The sequence below is a fragment of the Momordica charantia genome (assembly GCF_013281855.1).
Source record: "Momordica charantia cultivar OHB3-1 chromosome 6 unlocalized genomic scaffold, Mcharantia_2.0 BLBB01000006.1, whole genome shotgun sequence".
Lineage (NCBI taxonomy): Eukaryota > Viridiplantae > Streptophyta > Magnoliopsida > Cucurbitales > Cucurbitaceae > Momordica > Momordica charantia.
This window is the reverse complement of record NW_028275164.1, coordinates 28,941,871-28,955,255: the sequence shown is the minus strand read 5'-3', so window position 1 is coordinate 28,955,255 and position 13,385 is coordinate 28,941,871. Positions and strand designations below refer to the sequence as shown.

Sequence of the window (13,385 nt, the reverse complement as noted above, 5' to 3'; positions counted from 1 at the left end):
TTAATAATAAAATAAATAAAATTTCTCTCCATCTTTGCTGTTGCAAGTGGCCAACACAACCACGTACGTTTATTTATTACCTTTTTCTTTCTTTGTGGAATTTTCATTTAGTTTCAAACTAACACTTCATTTGCATCTCCTCCATCTCTTTTTCGTTGGATGTTGTTTTAATTTTTTCAGGTTCAAAATTTAAATCATGTTTTCTCTATCAATCTATATATTTAATATAGGTTCAGTTTATGATGATTTTTAGGAGAGTGAATGGAAGTACTTTTCAAAATTTTAGCACTTTTCCAAGTGATTTTGATGATTTTTAGAGGAAATAGTTCAAATTGGAATTTGTAACTTTAATCATTAGGGCCCGTTTGATAATGCTTTTTGTTTTTTTTTTCTATTTCATATTTTTAATTAAAAAAAAAAACTAGACTTGTGTATGACCCCAACTGATATCTATAGAGGTCAAGAATAATAAAACAATATTTTTATTGTTTAAAAACACATTTAGTTCTTGTACTTTGTCTAAAGTAACGATTTAGTTTAGTTTGTAATGATTTAGTCCCTATACTTTCATAACAATTTAGTTCCTAAACTTTAGTTTGTAACGATTTAGTCCCCGTAGTTTAAATTTAGTAACAATTTAGTCCTTATCGTGAAAAATCTTACTAAAATTAAGTATCAAGTTTTATCATATAACAATTTAATCTTTCTAATTAATAAACATATTTGGTCACTCATTGGTTTATCAATCGATATATATATATATAAAAGAAACTTAAAAAAAAAAAAAAGAATTCACAATAAGGACTAAATCGTTACAAACTTTAAAATACAAGGACTAAATTATTACACATTAAAGTTTGAGGACTAAAGTTTTCAAATTTGAAAATACATGGACTAGATCGTTACTTAAACGAAAGTACAGGGACCAAAAATGTTTTTTAACGTATTTGTATTCATCTCAACCTCTCATTTTGTTTTTTTCACTTAACCTTCAATATTTTGGCTATGTTTCCTTTTTTTTTTTCTTTGAGAAAATGTTTCCATCTTTTAACTTTGGTAGAAAATTTATTTTATACTTTATTGTTTATCTTTATTATTGATTTGAAAACTTGATATAATTACCTAACTACATATATATGTAGCTTCAAAACATTTATTTGACTATATAGACATCTGTTAAATAAATGGAATATATTTCTACGTCAAAGTCTCTATTAAACCATTTATTTGAAAAATAGATTGAAAGTCTAAAATGATTATTTTTTTAATTCCCATGATTAAAATAATATTTAAAGGTTTGGAGACTAAAATGAAAAAAAAAATGTAAAAGTTTGGGTATCAAAATTTAATTTATGGAGTAATCAATATTAGTATAAAAAAAAGTAATCAATATTATATGCTGTATTATTCAAGACAAGATTATGAGTAAATTAATTTCATGCAATGAGTTGGTGATTTTAGATATTAATTATTTGACATCTATCATTTATACGTGTTTCAATTATACTGAGTATTATTATTTATAATTATTATTATTATTATTTGATGGAGATACTGAGTAGTTATTGAGTGTATATGAATGAGTAATAACTGTTATAAATTATAAGGTGTTTTTACTACTTATCGTAAATTATGAAAATAGCTTGTTGCTTTGTATGAAAAGCTATATGGTATATTTTATTATATTTTTAATTTTTTTTTAATGCAACAAGCGGGATGGAGAATTTAAAATTATGACCTCTTGACATATTTTATTGCAATAAATTAGACTTTTATTTTTACTTTTCTCTCTTTTTTTGTTAAAATAAACTATTTGAAGTGTTGGGCCGGAAGTTAAACTTTGACTGACATGGAAGGTTAATTATGCCTTAATCATATTTGTAAATAACATTACATGGGTAAATAAAAGGTGGCCATATATTAAACCTACGACTTTTAAGAGTAGATACATAAGCGCTAACTATTTCGTTATACTCGTGCTAATGCTTAATTAGTATTTTCTTAGAGTGACCAATAACTAGCTAGTTAAAGTTATGTTTTATAATTTTATTTTCAAATGTTAAACTTTCCTTCTTGATTTCAAATGCTTAACTATTTAGTTATTCTCTTAAACTTATTTGTAAGAAATATTTAGGTCCATGAAGATTATTTTATTTTTGGGTATTTTTATACTTTTGTTTTCCACATAAGAAAAAACAAAATATTTTTGAAGTCTTGATCAAATATAATAAAAAATAGATTTTTTTTTATGTCACATTGGTTAATGGTCTCGCATTTTGTTCCTTTATAAAACCTTTCTAATTTATTATTGTCATTTTTTGTTTTTAAATCTACTTTTAAAATTTTGGAAATTCTAGTTTGTTAAATTTTGAAAATTAAAATAAAATAGAAAATATATAGTTTTACGTTTTAAAATTTTGACCCAACATTTCAAAAGTGTTTTTTAGAAAAAAAAAAGTGGAAACTAAACAAATAAATAATTTTCATAAATCAATTGTTAAAAATAGGGGAAAAAATAAAATTATTATCTTAATATTTAAAATTTGACCAAAGTTTCAAAAGGAAACAAAAAAATTACTGTTAAACAAGCTTAGTTTTTTTTAAAAAACAAAACAAACTAGACCCTAAATATTATTCCAAATCCTTCTAAAAAGTGGTATGAAAATACATATATGGAAGAAAAAGTAAGTAAATTAATTCTATCATCCTCAATTATCTTTTTTTAGTTTAACAATATGTGAGGTGGAGATGAGAGTTCAAAGATCTTTTAATTAGAGATATATGTCTAATCAATAAATTATGTTCAAGTTAGAATAATAATTTCAATGCATCTAAATCTACAGGTTGCAGCAACAACAGTAACCACACGACACTACAAAAAATTCATAAACAAATACTTTTAACTTTTTTTCACATAATCCTTCCATTGAAAAAAGAGAGAGACAAGTATAGGAGAAAAAAAAAACTTAAAAAGTTTATTTTATTTATATATAACTATATAAGAATCTTAGGACAAAATTAAGGAGAGAAATTACATCTGATGCCCTTGCTCCATCCTTGCACAATCATAAGATCAGACCAAATCCACCCCAAACCAATCCCAATATGTCCAAAAAAGTAAAATACACATAATTAAAAAAAATCTAAATGAAAAAAAAGGCATGAAAACATTCTCTTGCCTACAAGCATTTGGATTTTAGTAACATTCTCTGAACATGGCATTGGTTGAACAGTGGAAGCAAATGAGTTCTCAACATCACAAAACTGTTTTAATTTTTGTAAACACAAAGAAAACTTTTTTTTTCTTTTCTTTTGATAAAAAGAAAATTATCTTTTTAGAATCATTCCCAAACAAAAGGCATTAATGTTAAATTATATTATGGTCTTAGGGAGACAGCTTTGTAATTTCCACTGTTTGTTAAATATATAGTGTATATATCCAACTCAAATAATAGAACAAATAGACTTTGGTTTTTAATAAATTATTATTGTTTTGCAATGTTTTTTCCCTTTTTGTGGGTAATAATTTGAGAAGAATAATTTAAGTAAATGTCCCTATTTGAGAAAAATTGTCCCTCCCATTCTTATGTTTTATTGATTATTTATTGTATTAAATTACTTCAACAAACATATAAGTAAATGTTTTTATTATTTCATTCCTCACCCAACCCTACTTGTAATTTTAATTTTTGGAAGATATCTAGTCTAGATAATATGCCTACTATTAGATTTTATCTTTTTTATTTTTTTTTAGCGTTTTTCTCATATTCATGAATCCTAACATCCAATTATTTCTACAATCATTTTGGCATTATTTGTATCGATTTTATTTTTGATTTGGTTGTCTGTTATGAAAAAGTTAGATTTGGTTTACTTACAATTTGTTTGTTCGAAACTTTGAATTCTAAGATAAATTTCACAAAGAAAAAAAAATTATGAAAAATAGAGTAATGATCTAATATTCAAACTCCCCATGATTTTCTTCTTTGATCATATATTTGGATTTTTGGTTAAATATTTCTTAATTAAATATGATATCTTATTATTATACTAAAGTTTGAATTTATTTGTTATGTCGATAGAACTTCTAATGTTAATAGTTAGTTCAACCATCTCCCTTTCATAATTGAGGTTAGATAATCAGTTCTTCTCTCCTTCCTCCACATATTAGGTGAATGGATATGTGCAAGGAAATAAGTTTTTTTTTTTAAATTATAAATTTTATATTGCTTATTTAGTTTCTTTACTTTGTTTCAAGTACTCACAATTATTATTTTTAGATAGTGAACGTGATTGATCTTTTTTTCTGATCCAATATGTAGGATTGAAGATTCAAACTCACAACCTTTTAATTTGAGATATAAGTATTCCTTTAATCGGTTGAATTATGTTCTGGTTGACAATGATCATAATAGTAAATATGATGATATTGTTAGATGAGTTTTATGCCTAAAATAAATCATACATATAAGTCACGAAACGCCTTACTCCATTTGGTCAAATAGAGTTGTCAGGTGTAAAAATACAAGTCTTAAAAGAAACAATGAATCACAAAATGCTCATAAGCTTGCAGAGTAGCTATTTTTAATAGCTTATCATTGTTAGAACACAAGGTGTGTGTTTGTAAGAAAGAAAATGATTCCATAGGAATTCTATTAGATCATCTGGTGCACCTAAATCTAGGTTAAATAAGTTATGATGTCAACATAAACTTAGTTCAATGGTTAAGGTATATCAAACTATTTCTCGAGAGGTCGGAGGTTCAATCACTCATGTTTACGTTCGTTATACTAAAAAAAATATAACTTCCCATAGTTTTAACCTTTTCAACACACACATACATTTATATTATCAATCTCAACCCATGTGTGGTCAAAATTTTAGAATTTATTATGAAAATTTAAAATTGAGTTTTAATTAGTATTAAAAAAAGTTATAACTCCTCCATTTTTCACCAACTATAAAAGGACATCTTCCATTTTTTTTCCTACACAAATTATAGCTTCTTTTAGTGTTTCTCTGAGATCTTTTGTAATCTGTGAAGGATCTCATATTGAAAAGATAATTAAGGACCTAACAAAAATTTATAATAAACATGGACTACTCCCTCTCATTATCAATTGATTTTGAAATGAAACTCCGTAAATATTGATATAATATAATAGTCTAACAAGCTCAAACGAACATATTGTCCAAATATTAGAATCCGACTAAGATTTTTGGTGAACCCAAAAGAATCACTATATATCTTGAAGGTACATATTAATATAGTTTTAATTTGTAAATTTAACTTAGTATGACAAGCAAAAACCAATTTGATCAAACAAAAGTTTACTTTAAACGCATGGATATTATTATTATACATAGCTCACAAGTCCTTTCCAAACTACTTTTCCTTTCACAGGGCAGTTTAATTTCATGTTTTTACATCATACTCCTCTATGACTAAGTACTATAAACTTCATATCGTAATTAATTTCCTCAGTAACTTTTAATCATTACCTAACAAGAAGTTAAAATGTTGAAACTTGAGGTTCTCTTCCATTAATGACATTTTTGCATACGTAATTCACAGCAGCTCAAGATGTCATAGCTCTCACCAAATGGGCATAGAAATAGGCATTTTCCTATTTGTATTAAGATAAAAATAAAACGACACATCGTTTGGTAGAGTGGTTCATGTTACACTTAAATTTCGACAAACGGATAAAGCTTAAGACAAATTGAGATTTCCTCTATCTGAAAACTTACAATTTTCATCTATTTCCAACCATTATCAAATTGCATGCATGCATTTTTCTTAGGAAAATAATTCAAAATTATAATATGATTTTATGCTAGCTAACTGATCGACATTATTTATTCAACTTTAAACTATAACGTGGCTTGTCTCTCTATGTTGTCATCATCATTAATTTACTCTTTATTTTTATACTAATGTTAAATATAGGATTATGGCTTGTCTTGATTATATTGATCAACGAGGGGCATATAATAAAAGAAGATACATTTTTTTGAGAGACTAAATAATTCATATACTCCTATATAAATTTTAGAGGCTATGGCATATTAATTCATTCTATATATAATTAGTTAAATAGATTATTTAAGTTGCAAGAACTTTTTTTTTAGGAATCAAGATATCATTTTATTAATACGGGTAGATGAAGGAACATACAAAGTTGATGAACTTTTGTATTTTATTTTATTTTTATCTGCCTGGGCTTTTTTTTTTCCCTACTATATTGTCTCTCATCCGTAAACTTTGTATAAAATTTTATTTGTGTCTTTTTTTTTTCAATTTTATAACTGTAGCTTTAAGAAAAAAAATTAAAGGATTAAAATGTAACTAATATGAAAAAGTCATATTAAAATAATATTTAAACTGTGTTAAGCATCCGCGCTGAAAAGAAAATGGACCTAACAAAGATTTATAGCAGTGAAGCCTACTCCTTTCATAGTCAATTGGTTTTGAGACGTAACCCATGAATATTGATAAAACTAAAGATTTATTTAACTTTTTTTATATAAAAAATATTGTATGAGTGTTCATTAAATTGTTCGTTGGACTTGAAAGGAAGTTCCTTAGTCAATATTTTTACTAAAAAAACTAATTAATTTTTCAAATAAAAAATGTAAAGCTAAACATCCTTTATATATATATATAATCTCTCGGTAGCTTGTGAAGCAAAATTGATGCAATTAAAGCATGCTATGCCCTCTAGGAAAGAATATTTAAAAAAAAAAGAGAAAAAGAAAGAGAATTTTAGAAGAATCAAAAGTTGAAATGTTATGATTACTATATAGAAAAGTCTAAATAATTCATAGATTTTCCAAAAAAATTGCCACATTTAAATTGTGAAAATTAATTAGTACTCCTAAGTCCTACCCTAGCTACACACTCATAAACCCCTCATTGTCTTTCTTTTGGAATTATCTGCCAAACCCCTTCTTTAAATTAAATTTCAAACAAAATTCATTTCTTTATACTAAAAAAAAAAGTTTCCTATTCAAAATAATTTCCTTTTCAATAGTCCACTTGAAATTCATTAATTAATAAATTATAAAATCATAAGACATCAATAATGTGTAATTTCAATTAATTCAATATATAAAAGATGGTGGATTTTTTGAAAAATAATTATAAAATGGCCTCTTATAACCTGAACTTTTAGCAGTTTTATGGTTTTTTTTTTACAACATGTTACAGTAGGGTTCGAACTCACAACCTCTTGATCAGAGATATGTATCAATTATCGAGTTCGCTTTGGTGTTGTTTGAGACAAACAAATTTATATGTCAAATGTAGATGAAGAAGCCACATGCAATGTTGAATTATTATTTATTATTTATTATTTTTTAGGAAGCTTATATAACATCAATACAGAAAACATCACAGTCATAATCGTTAAGCCACCAAAATTGGATTCTCCCTTACAAATAGGAAGGGTAATTTTTACTTTTTTCGTATCAAATTAACTAATCATCTTATCTAAATAATGATATCGAAATATTAACAAATCAGGATGACATTTACTATTATTTGTAATTTGTAATTTTTAAATTTCTCTTTTTTGATCATAAGAAGTCAAGTGACTTTATTTAAGAAGAGTTCATTCATGTAGGTTATAATATTTTAAGTACTAATTCAATTTTTTTGAGATATTATTTTGAATTTCCTTTTAAATTGACAGTTAATATGGCGTGGGAATAAAAATAGTTGAAAAGGCATAACAATTACAATTTATATAAACATTATTGTATGTGTTTTAATAGGGAGTGCGCTTTAGTGTTAATAAAATTTTTAAAACTATACCTTTCTTTTTTCTCTCGAGTAAAAAAAATTATGCTTATTTACTAGAAGCTTTCTTCTATCTACTTTTTTAAAATGAACTTTAAAAAATATAGTTTTAAGGGGCCTTTGTTTGGTCCAAATTTCCATATCTTCTAATGACATTTTTGTCCTCCATTGTACTTATATATGTATTTTCTTTCAACGATTTTCTTTATTTCTATTTCTCTAGATGAATTTCATTAAAATAAACAAAGAAAAAAGATAGACAAATATATTTATTAATTGATCAATGACTATATATAACTAAAAATATATTTATATACTACATTTAGATATAAAATAAATTTTAAGGAGACTCTATAATATCTTTAACTTATTTTTATTTGAAATCTAGTGTGTAATCTTTTATTTATTTCACTCTTTTAATAGTCACCAAGGTAAACTAAATTGGTATAAAAGAAATCATATTATACTACTAAAAAAAAATTTCTATACAAATTCAAACTATATTTAATTATTCTTTTCAAAAAAATGTTAACATATAAATTACAAGAGGATTGGTAAGGGCATTGTTGGAACAATTAAGTTTAAACTATTTTCTAGGTACAATCCTGCAAAACATACCTATACATACTTATCCAAATATTTCCAAACATCTTTATAAATATTTCTACCAAACAAATATAGTCTATCTAAAGATGTCAAATATTTCTAATTCCATATATCTAATATTTCGAGCATTTGAAGATGGCACATATCTTTTTCGAAAAATAATAGCTGTTAAAATGTCTTTAGAACCCTATTTTCTTAAAGACAAATCAAAGTCATTTTCGAAATTATGAGCCAATAGGATTTGATTTTTGGTTCTTTTTTTTCTTTAAAAAACATGCTTATACAAATAATAGTTTTATTTTTGTCTTGTAGTACTCTACTTCTGAACACTTTTTTAAAATTCTAATGAAATTTGCCTAAAAAGAAATATAATGAAAATTTCAAAAAAGAGAAACGATTTTTTTTTTTTTTTACGATTTTGCTAAAAATTCAAAGAGTATTTTAAAAGTGTGAAAAACTTAGACCAAAAAGAAATGGTGGGTCAAGAAACTTGATTAATTAAAGAAAGAAAACAAAAAATAAAATGGTTATAGCATGGAATCTTTATATTTTATGTATGAAATTTTGTTAAGATTTCTATAATTTATTAAAGTACTGTGTAAAAAAAGGTTAAAGCAAGTCTAACTCAGTGTAATTGACATATATCTCAAACCAAAATATTGTACTAAAAAATATTATGAAAAAGACCCAATTAAAAAAGTATTTGGTCGTTCGTGCAACCACGGTCAAGGTCGAACTTGATCAAAAGTAGTTGATTGGGGAAAGGTTGAGTGTCATTTGGCTAGGAAAGACCTATACAAGAGAACTCAGATACTCATGGCTATTTTTCTGCCTGTACTAATAAATAAAATTAAGTTATAAAATTAAAAACAAAATTATTATCGAGTAATATCATAAAAATTAGTGAGATTTTTCTTAATTAGTAAACAAACATTAAACAGTATTGAGAAAATGTAATCCTAATGACGAACTTAACCACACTAAATTCAAATATGATCTTATGATAAAAACACTTCTCATGGGAGAGCTTGAAATATCTCGAAAAAAATTGATGATATATATCTCCGATATAGGGAAAAGGCAAAAAAAAAAAAAGTATTAAGGTGAACATAGTTAAACGAATTTAATCAAACCAAATTAGAAAAAGTATATGAATCTTATATTTAAATATTACGAATCTTTTTAATTAATTAGAATAACTTAAAATCAATATTCTTGATTAAAAATAACCAATTAGTTATGATATATATCATTGACCAAAAGGTTTGAATCTCATTGAATTTTAAAAAATTAGGATCATTTGAAAGAATGAATTAATCATAAACTTTTTACATTGTATTTGTATAAGTTAATATGATTAAGGATAGATCTCTTAAAATGGATGAAATATGTTACAAATAATGCAAAGAAATTAAAGTCTAAACTTTTCTTTTTAAATACACTTATGTTTATAATATATGGCTAACATGAAGTAAATATTCTATAGAATAATTATTTTTTATTCATTTTTAAAATTTCAACATTTCCATCTACATAATTATGAGTTGCTTTACTTTGTTAATATATTTTACGGTTTAAATGGATAATTTTGCCTTTCCTTACACTTTCAAACCTTTTATTTTAGTAATTTTAGTCCATGCTGTTAATTTATTTTATCATTTTTCTTTTTACAAAAATCTAAACATACACATATCTTTTGTTCATGTACCTAAACAAGATATTTATATGGAAAATACTTAAATTATATTTGGGTGAGTCAAAATGTCAAATTTTCAAAATTCAATATTTTTACTAAATAATCATCATTAATGAAAAGTTTTTTTTTTCTTTTTTTAGATCTCATTAATGAAAAGTTGATCACCGAAAAGCGGCAAAAATAATTTTTTTTTCATAGGTTTAAAAACTAAAACAAAACCTTCTAAAATTTAATGGACTAAAAATTTAGAGACCAAAATAGAAATTTGAGAACGAAAATAGAATTTAACTGTTATTTTTTTACTGTCCCATTGACTCAAATCCTCTATGACTAGAAGTGAGGTCCAATAACTTTAACCAATTGATGAAAACTAGAATTCGGTAATTTTAATCACTATTTACCAACAATCTTACTTTCTTTTTCCGAAAAAAGAAAAGCAGATGAAGAGAAATTAACGGATGAAGGAATAAATAATTGAAGTGACTTGGAAAGGTAAAAATTAAAAAAAGTGCAATTATAATTTGGAAATAGGTGAATGCCAAATAAAATTAAAAAAAAAAAAAAAAGAATGCCCTAAGTTGTGAAAAAGCCACATCACGTCTTGATTTTTCTTCACACACCCCTTTGAAAGCTCAGTGCCTCCGACCCCATCATCCCTCCTTTTGCCTCCCTTGTCTTTCAAGGTGGTTGCATTTCCAATACCCCCTTTTATTTTCTCTCCCATAAAAAAATAAAATTATTAAATTATTAAATGTAACAGTCACACTGTAACTATCCCCTAATAACCAATGCAAGTTTAAAATCTATCTATTTCTTAATGAAAAATATTTGGTTGTTTATCGGTTAGCACCCAATGTAACCGATCACCATAAGAATTTAAAAAAAAATAAAAGAGAGAAATATAAAAAAGATATATAAAACTAAAAAGCTATCAAATTTCTAAGTGCTTAGTATTGCTCTTTCCTAATAATCCATAAATTTAAAATTCTCTCTGCGGAAGAGAAAATCTCAAAAGAAAAAAATAAGGGAAAATAAATTTAGAAAGTGGTTGTTGTTTTAGGTGTGGTTTTCAAATAGATTTTAAGGTCGAAGGTCATGGTTTGGATTGGGGCATTCCCCCCGCCTGCACTATGTCTTGTTGCCTTTCTTCTAACCTTCAATCCAATTTCAACTCACCTTTTTCTTTTCTCTCTCTCCTCTTCTATTCTATTCTAGTGTTCTTGAGGCCCCACAAAATTAAAACCCTAATCTTCTTCTTCTTCTGTATTTTTTTGGTAAAAAATTGAAGTTACCAAATATATGGGTTTTGTGTATAATTTTAGGTGGTTGGCTGTTGTTGAAGCTAATAGGTTCCATACCCCAAGTACCACCAATGCCCTATTTATCGATCTATCCATCTCTCATACCTACAAACCTAAAACCCCTTTTCATCAATTTCAGGGCCTTACCCCAAAACCCAATAATAATCTCTCTCTCCCTCCCATTATAAATTATCATTACTTCATTACACTTTACGCACAACTTTGCTCTTCAAACCCCTCTCTCTCTCTCTCTCTCTCTCTCTCTCTCTCTCTCTCTCTCTCTCTATTTTGCTGACTGAAACTTGGAACTGGCTACTTTCAGTTTCTAGTTTCTTCTTCCTCGAGATATATTGAGATAATTTTGTTTCCATGGCGGAACAAGATATGACTCTCTCCGTGAATGGGCAGTCTAGGGTTCCTCCTGGCTTCAGATTCCACCCCACTGAAGAGGAGCTTCTGCATTATTACCTCAGGAAGAAAGTTGGGTTCCAAAAGATTGATCTTGATGTCATTCGTGATGTTGATCTCAACAAGCTTGAGCCTTGGGATATTCAAGGTTTGTGATTTTAATTTTTTTTTCTGATTCTCATTTATGGGTTTTTGTTAATTTATGTTTTTCTTTAATTTTGTGTTGTGCAGAGAAGTGCAAGATTGGATCCACCCCACAGAACGATTGGTACTTCTTCAGCCACAAGGACAAGAAGTATCCGACGGGAACCCGGACGAATCGCGCCACGGCGGCCGGGTTCTGGAAGGCCACCGGCCGAGATAAGATCATTTACACCGGATCCAGAAGAATTGGGCTGAGAAAAACTCTAGTCTTTTATAAAGGACGAGCCCCCCATGGCCAAAAGTCCGATTGGATCATGCACGAGTATCGTCTCAACGACAGCGACCGCGACTGCGACCGCGACAACAATGTAACTCTCTAAATTCAAACACAAAACATCACGCTCTTCGTCATGAATAAAATTAAAAAGTTTAAGTTGATGGGTTACAGGTATGCAACTCGATGGGAGAGGTGGCGGAGGACGGGTGGGTGGTATGCCGCGTGTTCAAGAAGAAGAATTACCAGAAGAGCGTGGACAGCCCGAAGACGTCCCCAAGCTCCATAGATTCGGAGGCTCAATTGCTGAGCTCAGGCAACGACGTGGTTCTTGACCAAATACTCCAATACATGGGGAGAACATGCAAGCTCGAAACGGAGTCGTTTAAGATCAACAACATGAACATGAATAACACCAATTCAAAATCGTTCATGCACCTGCCAAGGCTGGACAGCCCCACAACGCTGCCAGTCCACCAGGAAACGGCGTCGTTCAACCACGAGGCCATGCTCTCGCTCTCGGAGTTAAGTGAGCCATCCCCATCCCCAGGACGACATGTCGTGAAGCTGGACAACTGGGTGGCATTGGACCGACTTGTCGCCTCCCAGCTGAACTGCCACGAATTGGAGCGCCCCAACATGGGAGAAGATCAAGAAGAGGATCATGATCACGATCATCTGCAACTCTCTCATTTCCGATCAAGCAGAGGGTTGGGATTCGGCCACGACACCGATATTTGGGGCTTCACTAAATCATCCTCTCCCTCATCATTAGACCCACTATCCCACTTGTCGGTTTAACCAAAACCAATCTCAATCTCTTCATCTTCTACTATCCCATTTTCATACTTCTTTTGGCTTAGTATACATTATAATGTATTGTTCTATATATATATGTGTAATAAGTTTTAATAGATTTTAATACACCCCGCCACGGCCTCCCTTTTTCATCTGCACAAAAAAACTACAAAATCTTAAATATTCTATATTACAGACGTCTCGAAGACGTTCATGAGGCTCAATGGAGATTGACAAATTATTGGGATCGATAAATTATTTGAAAAGGAAAAAAAAAGGAATGAAATGGAGTCTGGTAGCTGTCGAGTTGAGTCAATGGGGGAAATGATGTGGGAAAGCTAATGCTCCAAAGCCGAT

The 13,385-nt window shown here is 28.2% G+C and overlaps 1 protein-coding gene across 1 annotated transcript; it reads left to right on the top strand.

Moving 5' to 3' along the window:
• Nucleotides 1-11,521: 11,521 nt before the first annotated feature.
• LOC111025968 (NAC domain-containing protein 12) lies at nt 11,522-13,180 on the top strand. The gene is made up of 3 exons (XM_022303911.2): nt 11,522-11,960; nt 12,044-12,324; nt 12,405-13,180. Exons 1-3 carry the CDS (start codon nt 11,774-11,776, stop codon nt 13,029-13,031), a joined length of 1,095 nt encoding a protein of 364 aa, XP_022159603.1. The 5' UTR covers nt 11,522-11,773; the 3' UTR covers nt 13,032-13,180.
• Nucleotides 13,181-13,385: the final 205 nt, after the last annotated feature.

Excerpts from the sequence above, each read along its gene's own strand:
- LOC111025968 (XM_022303911.2), top strand. The coding sequence starts at position 11,774 with ATGGCGGAACAAGATATGACTCTCTCCGTGAATGGGCAGTCTAGGGTT. Across the intron at positions 11,961-12,043 it reads TGAGCCTTGGGATATTCAAG|AGAAGTGCAAGATTGGATCC; the intron begins GTTTGTGATTTT and ends TGTGTTGTGCAG. Across the intron at positions 12,325-12,404 it reads ACTGCGACCGCGACAACAAT|GTATGCAACTCGATGGGAGA; the intron begins GTAACTCTCTAA and ends GATGGGTTACAG.